This window comes from Phacochoerus africanus, chromosome 1 (assembly GCF_016906955.1).
Source record: "Phacochoerus africanus isolate WHEZ1 chromosome 1, ROS_Pafr_v1, whole genome shotgun sequence".
Lineage (NCBI taxonomy): Eukaryota > Metazoa > Chordata > Mammalia > Artiodactyla > Suidae > Phacochoerus > Phacochoerus africanus.
The window spans coordinates 74,546,652-74,567,122 of record NC_062544.1 but is presented as its reverse complement, the minus strand read 5'-3'; the positions used below and the strand labels follow the sequence as shown (position 1 = coordinate 74,567,122).

The 20,471-nt window shown below is 40.3% G+C and overlaps 1 protein-coding gene and 1 long non-coding RNA gene across 3 annotated transcripts in view; one reads left to right on the top strand and one right to left on the bottom strand.

Moving 5' to 3' along the window:
- Positions 1–20,471, bottom strand: part of RETREG1 (reticulophagy regulator 1) — a 151,929-nt gene that overhangs the window by 6,237 nt on the left and 125,221 nt on the right. For both annotated transcript variants that reach the window (XM_047767799.1, XM_047767807.1), the window contains 2 exons: positions 9,567–9,693; positions 7,132–7,216 (listed from right to left, as the gene is read on the bottom strand). In XM_047767799.1, the coding sequence (XP_047623755.1) occupies positions 7,132–7,216; positions 9,567–9,693 (212 nt within the window). The remainder of the gene's footprint in view (positions 1–7,131; positions 7,217–9,566; positions 9,694–20,471) is intronic.
- Positions 1–20,471, top strand: part of LOC125120090 (uncharacterized) — a 39,692-nt gene that overhangs the window by 17,844 nt on the left and 1,377 nt on the right. The window lies entirely within an intron of this gene.

The following is a 20,471-nucleotide window of genomic DNA, read 5'->3' as shown; positions in this document are numbered from 1 at the left end:
TGGAAACTAAAAGTTTTTCAAAGTCTGTGAGTCAGTATCTGTTTTGCAAAGAAGTTCATTCTGTCCTTTTTTCAGATTCCACATGTCAGTGATAGCATTTGATGTTGGTGTCTCAGTGTCTGACTGACTTCACTTAGCATGATAATTTCTAGGTCCGTCCATGTTACTAAACATGCTGTTATTTCATTCCTTTTGATGGCTAATATTCCATTGTGTATATGTACCACATCTTCTTTACCCACTCCTCTGCTGATGGACATTGCAGTTGTTTCCATGTCTTGGCTATTGCAAATAGTGCTGCAATGAACATCGGAGTACATGTGTCTTTGCAGTCATGGTTTTCTCTGGATAGATGCCCAGGAGTGGGATTGCTGGATCAAATGGGAGTTCTATTTTTAGTTTTCTGAGGAATTTCCATACTGTTTTCCACAGCAGTTACACCAATTTACATTCCCACCAACAGTATAATAGGGTTCCTTTTTCTCCACACCCTCTCCAGCACTTATTGTTTGTAGACTTTTTGATGGTGGCCATTCTGGCTGGTGTAAGGCGGTACCTCATAGTGGTTTTTATTTGCATTTCTCTAATGATGAGTGATGTTGAACATCTTTTCATGTGTTTTTTGGCTATCTGTATTTCTTCTTGGGAGAATTGTTTGTTTAGATCCTCTGCCCATTTTTTGATGGGGTTGTTTGTTTTTTTGCTATTGAGTGGTAGGAGGTGTTTCTAAATTTTGGAGATTAATCCCTTGTCAGTTGATTCATTTGCAAAGATTTTCTCCCATTCTGTGGGATGTCTTTTTGTTTTGTTTTTTTTAAGGTTTCCTTTGCTGTACAGAAACTTTTCAGTTTAATTAAATCCCATTTGGTTTTTTTTTGTTGTTTTTTTTTACTGTCAATACTCTAAGAGGTGAATCTGAGATGTTGCTGTTGTTTATGTTGGAGAGTGTTTGGCCTATGTTTTCCTGAAAGAGTTTTACAGTATCTGGTCTTATATTTAGGTCTTTAATCCATTTTGAATTATTTTTCTGTATGGTGTTAGGAAGTGTTCTAATTTCATTCTTTTCCATGTGACTGTCCAGTTTTCCCAGCACCACTTCTTGAACAAGCTGTCCTTTCTCCATTGTATATTCTTGCCTCCTTTGTCATAGATTAGGTGCGTGGGTTTAATTCTGGGCTTTCTATCCTGTTCCACTGATCCATATTTCTGTCTTTGTGCCAGTACCATATGGTTTTGATGACTGTTGCTTTGTAGTATAGTCTGAAGTCAGGGAGACTGATTCCTCTAGCTCCATTTTTCTTTTTCAGGATGTCTTTGACTATTCTGGGTCTTTTGGGCTTCCAAACAAACTTTAAAATATTTTGTTCGAGTTCTGTGAAGAATGTCCTTGGTAATTTGATAGGGATTGCATTGAATCTGTAGATTGCCTTGGGTAGTATAGTCATTTTGATAATACTGACTCTTCTAATCCAAGAGCATGGTATGTCTTTCTAACTATTTGTGTCATCTTTGATTTCTTTCATTAATGTCTTATAGTTTTCAGAGTACAGGTCTTTTGCCTCTTTAGGTAGGTTTACTCCTAGATATTTTACTCTTTTGGATGCAATGGTAAACGGGATTGCTTCCCTAATTTCTCTTTCTGATCTTTCATTGTAAGTATGTAGAAATGCCATCAATTTCTGTGTATTAATTTTGTATCCTGAGACTTTGCCAAATTCATGGATGAGCTCTAACAGTTTTCTGGTAGAGTCTTTAGGATTCTCTAGGTATAGTATCTTGTCATCTGCAAATAGCGATAATTTCACTTCTTCCTTTCCAATTTGGATTCCTTTTATTTCTTTTACTTCTCTGAGTGCTGTGGCTAGGACTTCCAAAACTATGTTGAAGAGTAGTGGCGAGAGCAGACATGCTTGTCTTGTTCCTGGTTTCAGCGGGAATTCTTTCAGCTTTTCATCATTGAGAATGATGTTAGCTGTGGGTTTGTCATATATGGCCTTTATTATGTTGAGATAGGTTCCTGCTATGCCCACTTTCTGAAGGGTTTTTATCGGAAATGGGTGTTGGATTTTGTTAAAGGATCTTTCCACGTCTATTGAGAGGATCATATGGTTTTTATTCTTCAGTTTGTTAATGTGGTGTATCACACTGATGGATTTGTGGATATTGAAGAACTCTTTCATCCCTTGGATAAATCCCACTTGATCATGATGTACAATCCTTTCCATGTATTGGTGGATTCAGTTTGCTAGTATTTTGCTGAGGATTTTTGCATCAATGTTCATCAGTGAAACTGGCCTGTAGTTTTCTTTTTTTGTGGTATCTTTGGTTTTGATATCAGGGTGATGGTGGCCTCATAGAATGAGTTTGGGAGTATCCCTTCCTCTGTGATTTTTTTGGAATAGTTTCAGAAGGATAGGTATTAGCTCTTCTCTAAGTGTTTGATAGAATTCGCCTGTGAAGCCATCTGGTCCTGGACTTTTGTTTGTTGGAAGTCTTTTAATCACAGTTTCAATTTCAGTTTTTGTGATTGGTCCATTAATCTTTTCTATTTCATCTTGGTTTGTCTGGAAGATTGTGCTTTTCTAAGAATTTGTCCATTTCTTCTAGGTTTTCTTTTTTATTGGCATATAGTTGCATATAGTAGTCTCTTATGATCCTTTGTATTTCTGTGATGTCCATTGTTACTTCTCCTTTTTCATTTCTAATTTTATTGATTTGAGTCCTCTCTTTTTTCTTGATAAGTCTGGCTAAGGGTTTATCGATTTTGTTGATCTTTTCGAAGAACCAGCTTTTTGTTTCATTGATCTTCTGTATGGTTTTCTTCATTTCTATTTCATTGATTTCTGCTCTGGTCTTTATGATTTCTTTCCTTCTACTAATTTTAGATCTTGTCTGTTCTTCTCTCTTGAGCTGCTTTAGCTTGTTTATTTGAGCTTTTTCTTGTTTCCTGAGGAGGGCTTGGATTGCTATAAACTTTCCTCATAAAACAGCTTTTGCCGCATCCCATGGGTTTTGGAGTGTCGTATCTTTGTTGTCATTTCCTTCTAGGTATTTTTTAATTTCCTCTTTGGTTTCTTCAGTGATCCATTGGTTGTTTAGTAGCATATTGTTTAGTCCCCATGTGTTTGTGTTTTTTGCAGTTTTTTTCTTGTTGATTTTCAGTCATACAGCATTGTTGTCAGAAAAGATGCTTGATATGATTTCAATTTTCGTAAAGTTACTGAGGCTTGATTTGTAGCCCAAGACGTGATCAATCTTAGAGAATGTTCCATGTGCACTTGAGAAGAATGTGTATTCTGTTGCTTTTGGATAGAATGTCCTAAAAATATCTATTAAGTCCATCTGGTCTAATGCTTCATTCAGTGCCTTCATTTCCTTATTGATTTTCTGTCTAGATGTTCTGTCCATTGCTATAAGTGGGGTGGTAAAGTCCCCCACTATGATTGGTGTGATTGTCAATTTGTCCTTTTAAGGTTGTTATATGTGGTGGTGAACCTATGTTGGGTGAGTAGATATTTTAAATTGTTATATCTTCTTCTTGGATTGATCCTTTGATTATTATGTCATTACCTTCCTTGTCTCTTAAAATAGTCTTAATTTTAAGGTCTATTTTGTCTGATATGAGTATTGCTACTTCAGCTTTCTTTTGATTCCTGTTTGCATGAAGTATTTTCTTCCATCCTCTCACTTCCAATTTGTATGTGTCCCTAGAAGTGAAGTGGGTCTCCTGAAGACAGCATATATATGGGTCTTGTTTTTGTATCCACTCAGCCAGCCTAAGTCTTTTGGTTGGGGTGTTTAGTCCATTAATATTTAAGGTAATTAATGAAATGTATGTTCTTATTGCCATTTTATTAATTGCTTTGGATTTATTTTTGTTGCTCTTTTTTGTTTCCTTCTTCTCTTGTTCTCATCTCTTGTGTTTTGATGACTATCTTTAGTGTTATATTTGAGTTGATTTTTCTTATTGTGTGTATATCATTGTAGATTTTTGCTTTGCAGTTACTTTGAAGTTTTGATATAAGAGTCTATATATATATGAGATTATCTTTAATTTTGGTCAATTTGATTAATATGTGTCTCAGGATGTTCCTCCTTGAGTTTATTTTATATGGTACTTGTGCTTCCTGAATTTGAGTGAGTGGTTCCTTTCCCATGTTAGGGAAGTATTTGGCTATTATCTGTTCGAATATTTTTTCTGTCCCCTTCTCTCTCTCTTCTCCTTCTGTCACCCCTATAATATGGATGTTGGTGCATTTAATATTGTCCCAGAGTTCTCTGAGACTCTCTTCATTTGTTTTCAATCTTTTCTCTCTTTTCTGTTCTGCATCCGTAATTTCCACTAATCTGTCCTCCACCTCACTTATTTGTTCTTCTGCCTCCTGTATTCTGCTATTGGCTGCTTCTAATGAATTTTTTATTTCTGTTATTGTATTTTGCATCTCTTCTTTTTTTTTTTTTTGTCTTTTGTTGTTGTTGTTGTTGTTGCTATTTCTTGGGCCGCTCCCATGGCATATGGAGGTTCCCAGGCTAGGGGTTGAATCGGAGCTGTAGCCACAGGCCTACGCCAGAGCCACAGCAACGTGGGATCTGAGCCACGTCTGCAACCTACACCACAGCTCACGGCAACGCCGGATCGTTAACCCACTGAGCAAGGGCAGGGACCGAACCCGCAACCTCATGGTTCCTAGTCGGATTCGTTAACCACTGCGCCACGACGGGAACTCCTGCATCTCTTCTTAAGTTTTATATCTTGTATCTCTTTGCTCAGTGTTTCCAGTGTTTCCTGTAAGTTATCTGTCTTTGCCTCCAGTTTATTTCCAATGTCTGACATCATCTTTAGCATCAACAGTGTAAAGTCCTGGAGGCTGAGAATCTCCTGATCACATAGCTGTTTTTCTGGGGTTTTTTTCTTTCTCCCTCATCTGAGTTCTCTGTCTTTTCATTTTTATAGGTTTTTGGTGTGGTGACCTTTTTACAGATACTAGAGTTGTAGCCTCTCTTACTTCTGGTGTCTGCCCTTATTGTGGCTGAAGTTGGTATGGGGGCTTGCTATAGGCTTCCTGATGGGAGGGACTAGTGCCTGCCCACTGGTAGGTGGAGCTGACTCATATCCCTCTGGTGGGTGGGGCGTTGTCTCTGGGTGAGATTAGAGGTGGCTGTTTGCCTGGGGGGTCTTTAGGCAGCCTGTTTACTGATGGGTGGGGCTGCGATCCCACCTGGGGCTTCTCAGCACTGATAAGTGGGGCCAGATTTTCCCAAAATAGCCACCTCCAGAGAAAGGCACACTGCTAAATATTCCCGAGAGCTTTGCTTCCAATGTCCTTCCCCCACAACAAGCCACATTCACTGTTTCCCAGGAGATCCTCCAAGAACTTCAGTTAGGTGTAGACCCAGATTCCTATGGAGATTTTGCTTCACCCTGAGACCCAGTGCATGTGAAAGTCTGTGTGCGCCTTTTAAGAATGGGGTCTCCATTTCCCCAGTCCCGTGGAGCCCCTGTGCACGAGCCCTATTGGCCTTCAATGCCAGGTGCCCCAGGGGCTCTTTCTCCCAATACAAGATCCCCAGGCATGGGGACTTGATGTAGAGCTCAGAACTTTCACTCTTGTAGGTAAGTCTCTGTGAGAGTTACTTTCCAGTCCTTGGGGCTTTCCACCCAGGAGGTATGGGGTTGCTTATATTGCATAAATGCCCCTCCTACCTCTTGATGTGGCCTCCTCTTTGTCTTCTGGAGAAGGATATCTTTTTGAAAGTTTCTGGTCCATTTGGTTGAAGATTGCTCAGCATTTGGTTGTAATTTTGTTGTTTTTAGGAGAGATGTTGTGCTCCAGTCCTTCTATTCCACCATCTTAATCCCATCTCCCTCCTTAGGTTTCTCTTAGCCCCTCCCTCCAGCCTTTCTCTGCCTCCACCCACCTCACCCCCAGGGCAACCACTTAAGTGTTTTGTCACTAAAGATTAGTTTGAATCATATATAAATGGAATCATACAGGACATATTCTTTTTTTTTTTTTTAACCTGGCTTCTCCCATTCAACATAATTATTCTGAGATTTATCCATATTGTTGCATATATCAATTTTTTAGTTCTGAGCATGGATATACCACAGTTTATTTACTCATCTATCTATTGATGGATATATGAATTGGCTTCTGTTTTCACCTACTACAAATAAAATGGCTACGGACATCTGTGCACAAGTCTTCGTGTTGGTATATGCTTTCATTTCTCTTGGGTAAATCTATGGAATGGCTGGGTCACACAGTAGTTTTTTAAAAACTACCAAACGCTTATCTAAAGTGATTGTACCATTTCACACACCCAGCAACAGTGCATGAGGATTCCAGTTGCCCATATACTGGTAAATACTTGATATAGTCAGTATATTTATTTATTTATTTGATTGTTTTGGCTGCCCAGCAGCATATGGTGCTCTCAGGCAAAGGGTCAGATCTGCGCCCCAGCCACGAACTAAGCCACAGCTGTGGTAAAACCAGGTCCTTAACCCATCATGCTGTGCCGGGGATCAAACTGGAGTCCCAGCACTCTCAAGATGCTGCTAATCCCATTGCACCACAGCGGGAGCTCCAATATTTTTAATTTTAGCCATTTTGGTGGGGTTTATAAGGGTGTCTCATTGTGGTTTTAATTATTTTTGACCCACAGATTGTGCACAATGGCAAAGGTATTAATGTGTTCATTGAGGGGGAGGGGTTGTGGAGAGTATAGCTTATTTACAGTTTTATTGACATAATTTAAAATCAAATGAATCACTTTTTTGGGCCACACCCGCAGCATGTGGAAGTGCCTGGGCCAGGGATCGAACCCGTGCCACAGCTGTAACCAGAGCCACAGCAGCAACACCACCAGATCCTTAACTTACTGAACCATAAGGGAACTCCTAAAATGAATCACTTTTAGCCTTGCTTTTTGACAGCTAGTCTTACAATTTTGAAATAAAACTCATCTCTAGAAAAAGGAGAAACTTTGTATAGCAGGATATTAAAGAATAATCAACTTGCTTTATCACCAAGAGCTCAGCCCTCCTCTTCTAAAGCTTGGAAGGTCTTGTAGACAGGAAGTGACACCAAAAGCATCATATCAATTAGCCAAATGTCCGATACTTACACAGTAGATAGCTGAGTATAACCCCAGGAATGTAACTTCCCAAGATGGTGAAAAATGTGCACACACTGCAGACCAGGAGACAAAACTAGAAATAAAAGAAGGAACACGTGACAGTTGTGCATAACACCAAGACAGTTTAGAGCACAAGATACACACACAATTATTGATCTATAGGCCATCTATCATGTTACGGCAAATGGTTTTCAAACGGGTGTGCTCTGCACTTGGATCTGACCAATGCCTGCTGTGTTCAACCAGCCTTAGCCCACTTTAACATTTAGTAATAATCACTTGGAGGGTCCAGAAGTTAATCTCTGGCACAGAGAACACCACCTCCCATTAATCATGCTGTGGCTGTGTTACTGAAGAGTACTATGTGCCCGGAAACTTCTTTTACTCAGGATCACTCACTGAAAACAATGCAGGCCGGTAACTAAATCTCCAAGTTCAAACTACTTCTATAAATCCATGGAAATTCATAAATCCAGCAAAATGTGTTACAGAAATTAGAGGGCATTTACATAAATATAACAGGAATTCACACAGCTGATAAGCAGCTGGGATAAATCCACTGGCCATTACTATCCTCCTCCCTAAGCACATCCATCCTTTAAACTGACTCCACTTCTAGGTCACCTAGAAACCAACCGGGGAATGAAATTAAATTCTTACAGTGAAATTTAATTCTTTTCTTTCTCTCTGTCAGTTATGGCAAAAGAATCTCAGTTGTTTTAAGACATTTAAACATCAAGACAGAAAAATTCTCTCACAGAGTCTTCACTTCTTTTTCACACTCAATCTGTAAAATAAACTAACTTACTTCTTTGCTTTATCTTTAAATGACAATGCTAAATTTAACTGGTAAGCCAAGGAAATTCATTAAGGGAATTTCAAAAGGACACAAGAGAAAGGGATACATAACTCTGATCAATAATCGATTAAGAGAAACAGCAAGGGGGTCTGAAATTTAGATTGACTTTGACTTTTCATTCTTTGGCACAGGGTTAATAAATTCACCAGTCAAAAGGACGACAGATAAACTAGTCAGAACAAAATTAAGAGCTGTTTTGGAGTTCCCATCGTGGCTCAGTGGTTAACGAACCCAACTAGCATCCATGAAGATGTGGGTTCAATCCCTGGCCTTGGTTCAGTGGGTTAAGGATCTGGCGTTGCAGTGAGCCCTAGTGTAGGTCACAGATGCAGCTCGGATCCCACGTTGCTGTGGCTCTGGCATAAGCTGGCAGCTACAGCTCCAACAGGACCCCAAGCCTAGGAACCTCCATATGCCAAGGGTGCAGTCCTAAAAAGACAAAAAAAAAAAGAAAAGAAAAGAAAAAGAAAAAAAATAAGAGCTGTTTCTCAAACATCATGGGCCCTTGAAGAATGTAAACTTCAAATAGCAAAATGGAAGAGGAAGGTCACAAAAGTTAAAAGAACAAATGAAAGCATTACTATAGTCGGGATTCTGTTTCTGCAAAGGCATTTCACATTATCCACTCAATTTGTAGCCTTACCATCTTAGTCTAATTGACTTGGGGCACATTAATGCAATCCAGTGCAGACTTTTTAACTTCAGAATCTGCTAAAAATGCATTCAATCATTTCAGTAAAATAAGCACCAAAAATACAACTCACCCTGCCCACCCCCGCCACCATGATGATATCTAGTCTAAAAACTGCCTCCCATGATTACAAAAATTGATCCAAGTATAATATTGCAACTTTAGTATGCTCAAAATGTGTCCGCGTATAGTTCTATTATTCAGCACTGTGGGAGTAAAGATTGCCTGTGATGTGACACAAAGAGAAGGATTTTGAATGCTGACCTTCCCAGGCTCTTCTTTCCAATCGCAGGTAGACATTCAAGAAACATGGCTACAACACTGGAAGGGAAGGTGTGTGTCGATGGGAGTCTGCACCTCCCCGTGCAATTAAGACCATAGTTGGAGCTGCCTCTACACATAAATATACCACAAATGGGTGCGTTTCTCCACGCAGTCTGTTTCTAACCACTTTCAACTCTTTTCCTCATGGGTTTTCATCTTTGTTGGGAAAATACTCGTTCCATTTATATAATCGATATGGGGGTTCCTGTCAACAATTTTCTCTTTTAAGTACATCATACAAGAATTGTCCATTGTCTGAACTGAAAGTGAGACTCAGTTACCTCCCAAAACACCCTCAATTCATCAAGCCACATAAAAATGGATAAAGTAGAAAACCAACCCAATTTCAAAATACAAGGTTGAGGATTTTCTGGTGCTAACACACTACATTTTTGAACCTTACTAATATCTGTTTTTATGGTATGTGTTCCCAGTATATTGTATAGAGAACTGGAGAACCTTTATAAACTGATAAAATGTTATTTCATTTGTTTCCAAGTTTACCACACATTTTAAAGCACACACATCATCCTTTCCTGAAAAACTGACCTTGCCAGGGCTTTGCTGTTTAAAAACAGACATTTCTTGAAGAAATATGCTGAAATTCATCCATGATTCTGCGATACAGTGGCTGAGCCCGGGTCTGTCATCTGGTTTGGAATTGATAACTTCCCAGCTATAGAAAGAAAAAGAAAACAAAAAATTTTAACTCAACTTTGGATGATTCCCTGCATATGCATTACTTCAGCAGATATTCACTGAACGCCTCCTAGTGGCCACTCTCTGGAAAAGCCGTGTGAATGCAGCCAGACACCTGCTGAAGGAAGTTCACAGGCCAAGAGAAGAGATACAGGCTAAGCATCCAGCTCCACAACTCTGGTCACAACCAAGGAAAAATACAGAGTGGGGGCTTTAGGACAGCTTCTCTGAAGACATCACTTTTATGCCACAATCTGGATTTGCACTGGTTACCATAAGGGCTTGCAAGAGTTCCAGACAGAACAATGCACAGGATATGCAAGGGGTCCTGGTGTGAGACTCAAGCACTATTCTACTGAACCAGGGAGCAACACTGCAGGAAGCTGAGACAGGAGGAAGGGATCGAAACATATGGAACCTTCTGGGACTTGTTAGAATTGTTCTAAACCTTAGGGAAGCCTCTATTCTCTAAAGCCAAGTTTTAGAGGAACGCTGGCGTTAATCTTATCATCATCACCAACAGTGCATTTTCAGTGTAGAGTTGACCCTCACACAACACTGTGGCTAATCCAATTATAACTTACTTGGCCCTTTGTTATCTATGGTTCCTCTCGATCATTGGATTTAACCAAAGACAGACCTTGTAGTAACGTAACTACTACTGAAAAGCATCTAACTGTGTAGATCCACGCAGTTCAAACCCGGGTTGCTCAAGGATCAACTTATTTTTCAACTCAGTAAAAAACTGTAAACTCAACAGGATCTCACAATAGCCTGTATTTCTCTAGAGTATCTTTTCTCAAACATCATCACAGAATATGCTGAAGGTGGTGCATGTATCAGGCATGTGATGTGGTCCTGCCCTTATTTTTCCGCAGGAACTTCAGGAGGCTAAAAAACCCAGTGGGCTAGAACTCACTGGGCCTGCAACAATTGCTTCAGGAAGAAGACATACACAATACAGGGCATTTCCTAAAGTTACAATGACATCAAGTTCAAGTTACACCCTTGCAACCGTAACTCATCACACATATATATACACCAGTTCAACTAAGCTCCATTAAAGGTCCCCAAATTCTTTCATTTCATAGATAATTTTCAGTGTCCTACCATGTTGAAGGCACTGCCATAGACCTAAGGATATGGCAACAGCTAAACAAATGTGTCTAGTAGAGGACAAAGTGTCATCAGAGCTATGATCTTAAGGGTATCAGGGTGAGCCTGATTGTTGGATTCAACTCCAGCAGCCCTGAGACAAATCAAAACTACTTTGTCCCTTAGATATTCAACTACCCAGAAACTGTGCATGTAGAGACTGTTTACTTTTAATACTTTCAACTCAACACCAAGGCAATTTGTAAGTTAAATAATTAAATTTCCTTTTGAATATAAATTTGAAGTCAGATTTAAGTGAGTACAATAGCATTAACAAAGCCAAAAAAAAAAAAAGAAAAAAGAAATACTTCTTGTCCTTCTCCTTTGTTGTATCGGCCTCGACTAATTACCTACCCAAGAGTCCTTGACCTGCCAGGTGTCCAAGTGGATGTTACTCTGGTAGGTAGTCATTTGCCAAATGAATTCCTGACTGTTGTAAGAAATGAACTTTTGGGGACATTTAGCTGTCGATTTCTGTCTTCACTAACTCCACCCACTCTTGAATCTCTGTGCAAGTCTGTTTACCTTGGTGACCAAATCTAGCACTAGGCTTGCAAATTCTGTAAGTGATTTCAGATCTATTAAAAGAAATACTAGGGAGTTCCCATCATGGCTCAGCAGTAATGAAACCAACGAGTATCCATGAGGACGCAGGTTTGATCCCTGGACTCTCTCAGTGGGTTAAGGATCTGGCATTGCTGTGAGCTGACGCTGTTCGGATCCTGCGTAGCTGTGGCTGTAGTGTAGGCTGGCAGCTGAAGCTCAGATTCCACCCTGGGAACTTCCATATGCTGTAGGTGTGGCCCTAAAAGGACAGGAAGGAAGGATGGAAGGAAAGAAAGAAGGGAGGGAGGAAGGAAGAAAGAAACACTAAGTGTGTGGCTAGGAGTCCACTATCTATAACAAAATCTTGCCAATAAGTCAGCTTAATGGGAAAAGATTTTGTCCAGGAGAGTAAAAGCTGAAACAGTTATTAAACAGTGGCTTCATTTCCGGAACCACACAGACTTCTTACAAATTGGCAAGGGTAGGCTAGGCTACTGCTCAGTGTAATGGGACCGTAAAGATGACAGAATCAGATTTTAATTTTTGCTCTCTAGGCATATTGAGTAGTATTTCAGGATTTGGTTAAACTGTTTGGCAAATATAATTCTAACAAAAATCAACAAAAAGCATAATGGAATTATTTATCATTATTTTAATGATTCCAATGGAATGAGTGAATATTTTGTATTTTGAAGCAAATTTAGAATATACTTCCATTAAGAAAATGAACAAATAAAGTGATTTGTGTTCAAACAGTGAAAGATGGAATGGAAATGAATGAACTCAAACTCCATGTTCATACATGAACCTCAGGATCATAATTTTGAGTGGAAAAATTACAGAAGAATATTCACAGCATGAATTGATTTACATAAGGTTCAAAAATCACACGAAGCTAACAGTTATTTAAGCAAGGAAATTATAAAAAAAAAAAGATTCAGCAGAGGGGCTCCCTAAGATGGGGGTGTGTAGCAAATGTGACATGATGCAAGTGGGACCTTCTTGGATATTTGTTATGTTCTATTTCTTAGCTTAAGTGCTGGCTATCTGAGAATCGATATATTGCTGTTCTGAAAACTATACATGTGCACATATATGGCTTGGATTTGAAAATTCCTTGACACTTTATAATCATGCTTTTAACTGAATGAATAATATTTTTACATGAGTATGTCTCACGTCATATCCTAGAGCCAAAATACATACGTTACTTTAGTTTTTGCTTCAGTTTATTTTTTTCTTCTAGTTTTATTGAGGTATAATTGACTTACAGCACTGTATAAGTTGAAGGTGTACAGCATAATGATGTGACTTACACATCTCATGAAAGGATAATAACCACAGGAAGTTTGGTGAACAGCCCTCACCTCATATAGACGCAACATTAGAGACATAGAAATATACATGTGATGAGAAATACACTTGTGATGAGAAGTCTTAGGATTGACTCTCTTAACTTTCATATATAACATATTGGAGTGTTCATTGTACTTATCGGTTGTATGTCACATTCTTAGCACTTATTTATTTTATACCTGGAAGTCTGTACCTTTTCACTGCCTTCATCCAGTTCCCCACCTACCACCTCTGGTAGCCATAAATATTACCTCTTTTTCTGTGAGTTGACAGGTTTATTTATTTGCTTTGTTTTTGAAGCATAAATGACCTATAATACTATGTTAGTTCTCGGTACACAAAACAGTGATTTGATATTTCTCAACATTACTGTCTGTCACAAAGGTAGTATACAGTTACTGACTATATCCCCTACACTGTGCACTTCATACCTGTGATGTTTTATTTACTTGTGAAGTTTATTTACTTTGGAAGCAAAGGCTCTGCCCTTCCTCTCTGTGCTCTGCACTCGGTGGGGCGGGTGGCACCTACATGCTTGGGGGTGGGCAGCCCAGCCTGGCCTTTGGCAGGAGAGCCCCTCAGCTACACAATTTCTGCCTCAAAAGCTCCCCGCTCTTTGCTTAGAGCCAAAGACCTGCTACCTCCTGTGGAACACCCGGCCCCAGTGGAATGAATGCCTGGGGCCAGGCTGGGCTGCCCCACAGGACCTTGGGTTCATGATAGGGAGGGGCAGTGGACAAACCCAGTCCAGAGCCAAGGAAACTCATTTCTGCCAGTTAGAGCCATGGAAAAGAGTCATGTATACAAAGAGTATACAATGGTACTTTGTATAGATGCTGGGACCTTGTTTTAATACTACCTTTAGGATCTGGGTCTCAATAGTGACACCGCATTTGTAAACATACTTTACTACCCTAGCAAGTAAATGCCCTAAAATTGGGAAGAAGCTTGGTCTCATACTAAATCAACTAAACCAACTTAAATTGTCTCTATAGAGACAATTATGTTATAGCAAAGTCTTCATAGCTTAATATGCTTAACATGTATTACAGTGAAACAACTAAACAACTTAACATGTATTACAGTGAAACAACTAAAATTTCCTTTTTCTCTCTCTTTTAGGGCCAAACCCGCTGCATATGGAAGTTCCCAGGCAAGGGGTCGAATCAGAGCTGCAGTTGCTGGCCTACACCACAGTCACAGCAACGTGGGATCCAAGCCTCGTCTGTGACCTACACCACAGCTCACAGCAATGCCGGATCCCTGATCCACTGAGTGGGGCCAGGGATCAAACCCACATCCTTGGATACTAGTTGGGTTCATTACCGCTGAGCCACAACAGAACTCCCAAATTTCTATTTTATATTTAAGGATCCTATCTATTTTCATAGTGGGTTTCAAATGGATATGAAGAAACTTCAGTATCCATCCACCTTATATGTTTTTTCAATAAAAAGTTATCATGTTCCCTTTTGTGTCTTACATTGAACTTAGTGTGTTTAATATTGTTATCTCAAGCCAACAAAAACTGAATATCTATAGCACTGTTCCTCTCTGGGTCTACAGATATCATTTCTTGGGAAGAAGAAATATGAGAATATTCAACTTGGGTATTTTCCATAGCCATGAGAAGACAGTCCATTTATATTAAATTTTTTTATGGCCACACCGACAGCATATGGAACTTACTGAGCAGGGATTGAATTCAATCCACAGCTGTGACCTATGCTGCTGTAGTTGGATTCTTAACCCACTGCCACGGAGGGCACTCCCCTATATTAAATTTCTACCATTTGAAAAAAAGCCTCCCCTGCATTACTTTGGGATAATAAATTCCACTGTTACTTATATTTGTTTTAGTAAAAATTGCCTTAAACAATTCTAAAGATATCTGAATTACTGTCACAATCACAAACAGAAATGAGAAATTCATTGTGTAAATCATGAAAATATTCTCTAACCAAATGGGTTTGGGAAAGAGTAGGAAATATTTGAGATAAAAATAAATGTATAGATAGTCCTGATTTAAGAAGAAAATCTGAATTCAAGGGCAGAGATGTCGCTCTGCATGTACACCAAATAAAACGTGGACCTAGAAGAGTCACTTTCTGGGAGTTTCATAATAGTTTTAAATTGTCCATTCAGGAGTTCCCATTGTGGCACAGCAGAAACGAATCCTTCTAGGAACCATGAAGTTGCAGGTTCAATCCCTGGTCTCGCTCAGTGGGTTAAGGACTCACCACTGCCGTAAGCTGTGGTATAGGCTGTAGATGCTGCTTGGATCTGGCGTTGCTGTGGCTGTGGTGTAGGTCGGCAGCTGTAGCTCTGATCAGACCCGTAGCCTAGGAAATTCCATGTGCTGCAGGTGTGGCCCAAAAAGAAAAAAAAAAAAATCCAATCACTGGAATGTATCTTTCTTCTCTCTTCTATTATATATGGTCTACCATTAACTTACATCATCACAGTTCAATTTAGGTAATACAGTTATTTAATATATTTGAATAATACAGTCATATAATTTAGAATGAGATGGGACAATTGATGTTAACTTTTCAAACTCTCTTCTTTTATAGACAAGGAAAGTGAAACCCACATTTTCTCAGCTAGTTCAGGGCAGAGCCTGACCGGAGGTTCCCGATTTCTAATACAGTTCTTTTCCCTTTAACACATGTGCCTTCTAGGTGCCTCTATGGTGCAATGCATAGCACACTGGACTTCTAAAACATGTGCCTTCCTCAAAGGAGGAGTAAGTTCAATGGCATCCTTGGAAGAGACCACATATTGTAATTTAGAATAAGAAGGAACATATGACATTATTCCTCACTCCTTTCTAGAATGAGGGGAATGAGGTATGATTGACCAAGACCAACACGGCAACATTTAGGATCTACTCTTTCCAGAAAAAAAAAGCACTTCCTGTGCAGAATCCAAACATTCACCTGAAAGTAAGATTCATGCTTGATGGTTGGATGACAATTAACACAGATGACATCTATGCACATGAGTGTGTGCTCGTGCACACACACACACATGCTCTGAATTGCTTCATTATGAAACTCTAGGTTTTCCTAGAGAGTCTTGTCTGGAAAATACACAACCAGAGAAAGGATCTCCTGTGAATATCGGATGATGCTAGGGAAACGGATCTTTTACATGGTGTGTGGCTCTCTTCCCACCCTCCTTGGCGCTAATCAACATGCAGTGAAAGGTTCAACCAGCATAAAAGGAGGCTGAAAAACAGTGTGAATCTTTACCAAGTTCTTTACCAAAGAGTTTAGGTTTTCCATGACTGAAGCTCATCCAAGGGAGAAAATTAGCTACCAATGGCTTCGGGCATCAGTATCCCAGGGTTTATTTTTTTCTTCCTTCGTTTCAGAGAGAACATGCATTTTCCAGATTCAAAGGGAAGTAAGGTTCTTTCGTTGGAATGCCCATTCTTTTTTCTTTCCTTTCTTCCTTCCAGCCTGTTTTCTCTCTCCCTCTTGCCTCCAGTAAGGACTGAACCTATGGCACTCTCCAGCCAGGACCCTGAAGAGTCCCTCCCTCATGACCATCAGCCCAACTTCCCAGACTGTTGGAGAAAGAAGTCACACCTCCTAGTCTTCCATGGCCATGGCAACTTTCACATGGGCTCTGCCTGAGGGTCTGCAGCTGCTCAATGCTTTCCAAAAAAGCTACCCAAGTTCCTGTTGTCCCTCAGGGGTAGCAAACCCAAGTAGTGTCCATGAGTATATGGGTTTGACTCCTGGCCTCACTCAGTGGGTCAAGGTTCTGGCATTGCTGTGAGATGTGGTGTAGGCTGCAGATGTGGCTCAGATCCTGCATTGCTGTGGCTGTGGTGCAGGCTGGAAGCTGTAGCTCTGATTCAGTCCCTAGCCTGGGTACTTCCATATGCAGAGGGTAATGCCCTAAACAGCCAAAAAAAAAAAAAAAAAGTACCAAACTGAGGCCCTGGAAAATTCCATTTAGTTATGTTCTCCTTTCTTTCTTTTTTTTTTTTTTTGGCTGCACCCACAGCGTATGGAAGTTCCCCAGCCAAGGATCAAACCCACATCACAGCTGCAACCTGCACCACAACTGCGGCAACACCAGATCTTTAGCCCACTGCACCATAACGGAACTCCTACAACCACGTTCTCCTTCTTAAGAGAAACTCAAGGACAGATTTTTGACAAAGGACATTCTGTATGGTCAAGATAAGAAGTTGTTTACCAAAGAACCAATAGGGTTCTACCTGCCTGGGAAATTCTAAGGGCATAAGAATTAGATAGTCCCTCAGACAAGCAGCCTCACTGTGTTACAGAAAGGAGCTCTGCCTTCCCAGTGGAAAGTGAAGCCAACATCTTTCTGCTCCATCTTCCTATTAGGATATAATGAGGCAGAGACATTAGGCGGTCTGGCCAAAGAAATCTCTTCAGGCAGTTCCCACACGGGAAGTGTATGAGAACCCTAGGCACTGCAGCCATGTTGGCCTCACTCTAGAAATTCTGAGGGAGCAGGCCCCAAGTGACTTCAGGTGATTCTGGGGCAGGTGTTTCTCATCCTGAGAGTTACAACAAGAAACACTCAGTGAGAAAGTTACACAGAATTCCTGTTTCAAAAACAGAGACAAGAGGGGAATTTGCTCTGGGCAAGATGGAATAGCAGGGACCCAACTTATGCTCCCATATGAAACAACTTAAAAAAGAAAAAAAGAAAAGAAAATGAAGACACAATATTTGAAGCAAGGGTTTTCAGGAGCCTGGGCATCGTGCATGGAGGATGGTGACCCATGATGGGGGAGTGGGTGCCTTGAGAGTCAGGCTACAGAACAGGAAGGAGCCTGAAAGTGGGTCCTGGCAACCACCTAAGCTGAGGAGACAGAGAGGCGGGCGTTGCCAGGACAGTGTGTGTGTGTGTGTGTGTGTGTGTGTGTGTGTGTGTGTGTGGAGGGGCAAGATCCTGTGTGTGTGTGTATGTGTGTGTGTGTGGAGGGGCAAGATCCTGCACAGAGTGCCTGGCCACCTGCGGTCCCCTGGTATCTCCAGCTGAGGGTGCCCTGTGCAAACATGTGAGGACCTAGGCACCAGAGAGGATAAGAGGGAACAGAGTCAGTGCTCACAGGGCTGGGAATGCCACCCAGTCCCACCCACTTGACTGCAAAACCTCCAAATCCATGCATGGGAGAGGTTACTCAACAGGTTCCTACCTCAGTAGCAAAGAAAAATGAATCCTAGACTAAATGCTGCTACAGTCCTAACAAGTCTTAAAAGCCAAGTCCAAAAGGATCCAACTGATTTTAAATCATTTAACTGTGCCATATGCAGGAATAAAAAGCAGTGATTGTGTTATGAACCAAACAAGAAACAACCCGCATGGTCAAACTGGGATCTGAATGGTTGTTTTTTGTTTGTTTGTTTGTTTTGCTTTTTAGGGCCGCATCCACAGCATATGGAGGTTCCCAGGCTAGGGGTCAAATCGGAATGTAGCTGTAGCTGCCTACACCGCAGCTCATGGCAACGAAGGATCCTTAACCCACTGAGCAAGACCAGGGATTGAACCTGCGTCCTCATGGATGTTTGTCAGATTTGTTAACCACTGAGCCATGGTTTTATTTTTCTTTCACAACTATCTTTTATATGATTGTGTACCTTTTTTCTTTAAAACTGTACTCATCCTCAAAAACTAAAAATAGAACTACCATATATGATCCAGGAACCCCATTCCTCAGCACCTATCCAGAGAAAACTGTAATTTGAAAAGATACGTGCACCCCAATGTTCACTGCAGCACTATTTCCAATAGCTATGATGTGGAAGCAACCTAAATGTCATCGACAGAGGAATGAATAAAGAAGACGTAGCATATGTACACAACAGAACACAGATATAAAAAAGAATGAAATAATGCCATTTTTAGCAACATGAAATGACCTAGAAATTATCACACTAAGTGAGGTAAGTCAGACAGTGAAAGACAAACATAATATGGTATGGCCAAAGAAATCAAACTTATAAGTGGAATGTTAAAAAAAAGGATACAAATGAATTTATTTGCAGAACAGAAACAGACTCACAGACTTTGCAAAACTTATGGTTACCAAAGGGGACAGGTGAGGGGACAGGAGGGATGGACTGGAGGTTTGGGACTGGCACATGCACACTGAGGTGTATGGAACGACCAGCGGAGACCTGCTGTATAGCACAGAGAACTCTACTCAGTATTCTGTGAATGATCTATGCGGGAAAATCTATCTGAAAGAGAATGGATATGTGTACATGAAGAACTGAGTCACTCTGCTGCACAGCAGAAATTATCACAACCTTGTAAATTAACTACACTTCAATACAATTTTTTTAAAAGATATAGTAAAGACATCAGTTAACCAAAAAAATCTACTTAACAAAAATATTCTTTATAGTTTATGTTAAACAACAAATCCGTCTTGGCACAGGTCAAGGGCTCTATGCACAAACCTCAGAGGCACTTGGGTTTCAGCATGCAGCACACAGTCCTCCCCGTTAGGGGGTTCTGTGGGACTAAGAAATGGGACACTCGGGTGCTCTTTAAAAATAGACTGTAATTCTGAAATAGAGAACACGTGCTAGCAGCCTGTTTCATCTCTTTCGCCCCAAGTGTCTTTGAGCACCACAAAAAATAATGCCAAAATCAATGAAATCTGGCAGAGAACAAAGAACCCCTCTTGCTTCATTTTCCTCCTGTTCATCTTCATCACCAGACGCTGAGCGCTGCAATCTGTCACCAGTCCCGCCTCGGGGACGTAGAGATGACGGAGGCACAGACTCAACCAGCCAAAGTTTACCTGGGACCCTGAATGATTTCTCTCTTGCTCTCAGTACATAAGTAACTCACCTTTATTAAATGACATTTCATTGAATCTAGGGCTACTGGGGGGGAAAAACTTCAGACCCTAAGCTGGGAATTGGATATATGGAGAGAACCTATGGAATCTAAGACACTATCTTTTCATTATTGTATATTGTACAGGACAGTATATCTTCTTAGCATATACTAGGGAACCTAAAGGTCAGAAGGTGTTTTTATAACTGAAAGTAATTTTTAAAGCAAAAAAAGTGAGACTTTTTTAAATATATCAAAGCTGAAATCCTTTCACAAATTTCTTGAGCTTTAGATATGAGGAGGTGATTCTCAATAAGAGACAGGAACTGTGGTGTGGATGGAGGGAGAGAGTGACAGAATGAGGAGTGTGTGGTGGACACAGAGGATAAGAATGGATCTGATGGTGGGGTCTGAGCTCCTGGGTTCTGTCGAGCCCAAAACAAATCCAACCATGGATGCCTCATTGTGGAGCCCATTCCCCCTTCTGCCTTAAGCTGGTTTCAGTTTGGCTTCTGGAATTTGCAACACAAAACGAAGTGCTACATTTTTCCAGGGAGGCAATGGAGAACTGTAGAATGCATTGTTAAATTATATGGTAGAAACAACTATTAAAAAAAGAGTTATAAAATAAGATTCCACAGAGATGAGTATGACTTTATTATTTATTTTTAGTTTTTAGTACATGAATGGGTTTCATTTGCTACTTTTTCCACTTTATTTTTTAATTTTTAATTGTTATTGAAGTATAGTTTATGTACAATATTCCTATGTTACAGGTATGCAATATAGAGTTCACCATTTTGAAGGTTATGCTCCATTTACAGTTATTATAAAATACTGGCTATATTCCCTGTGTTG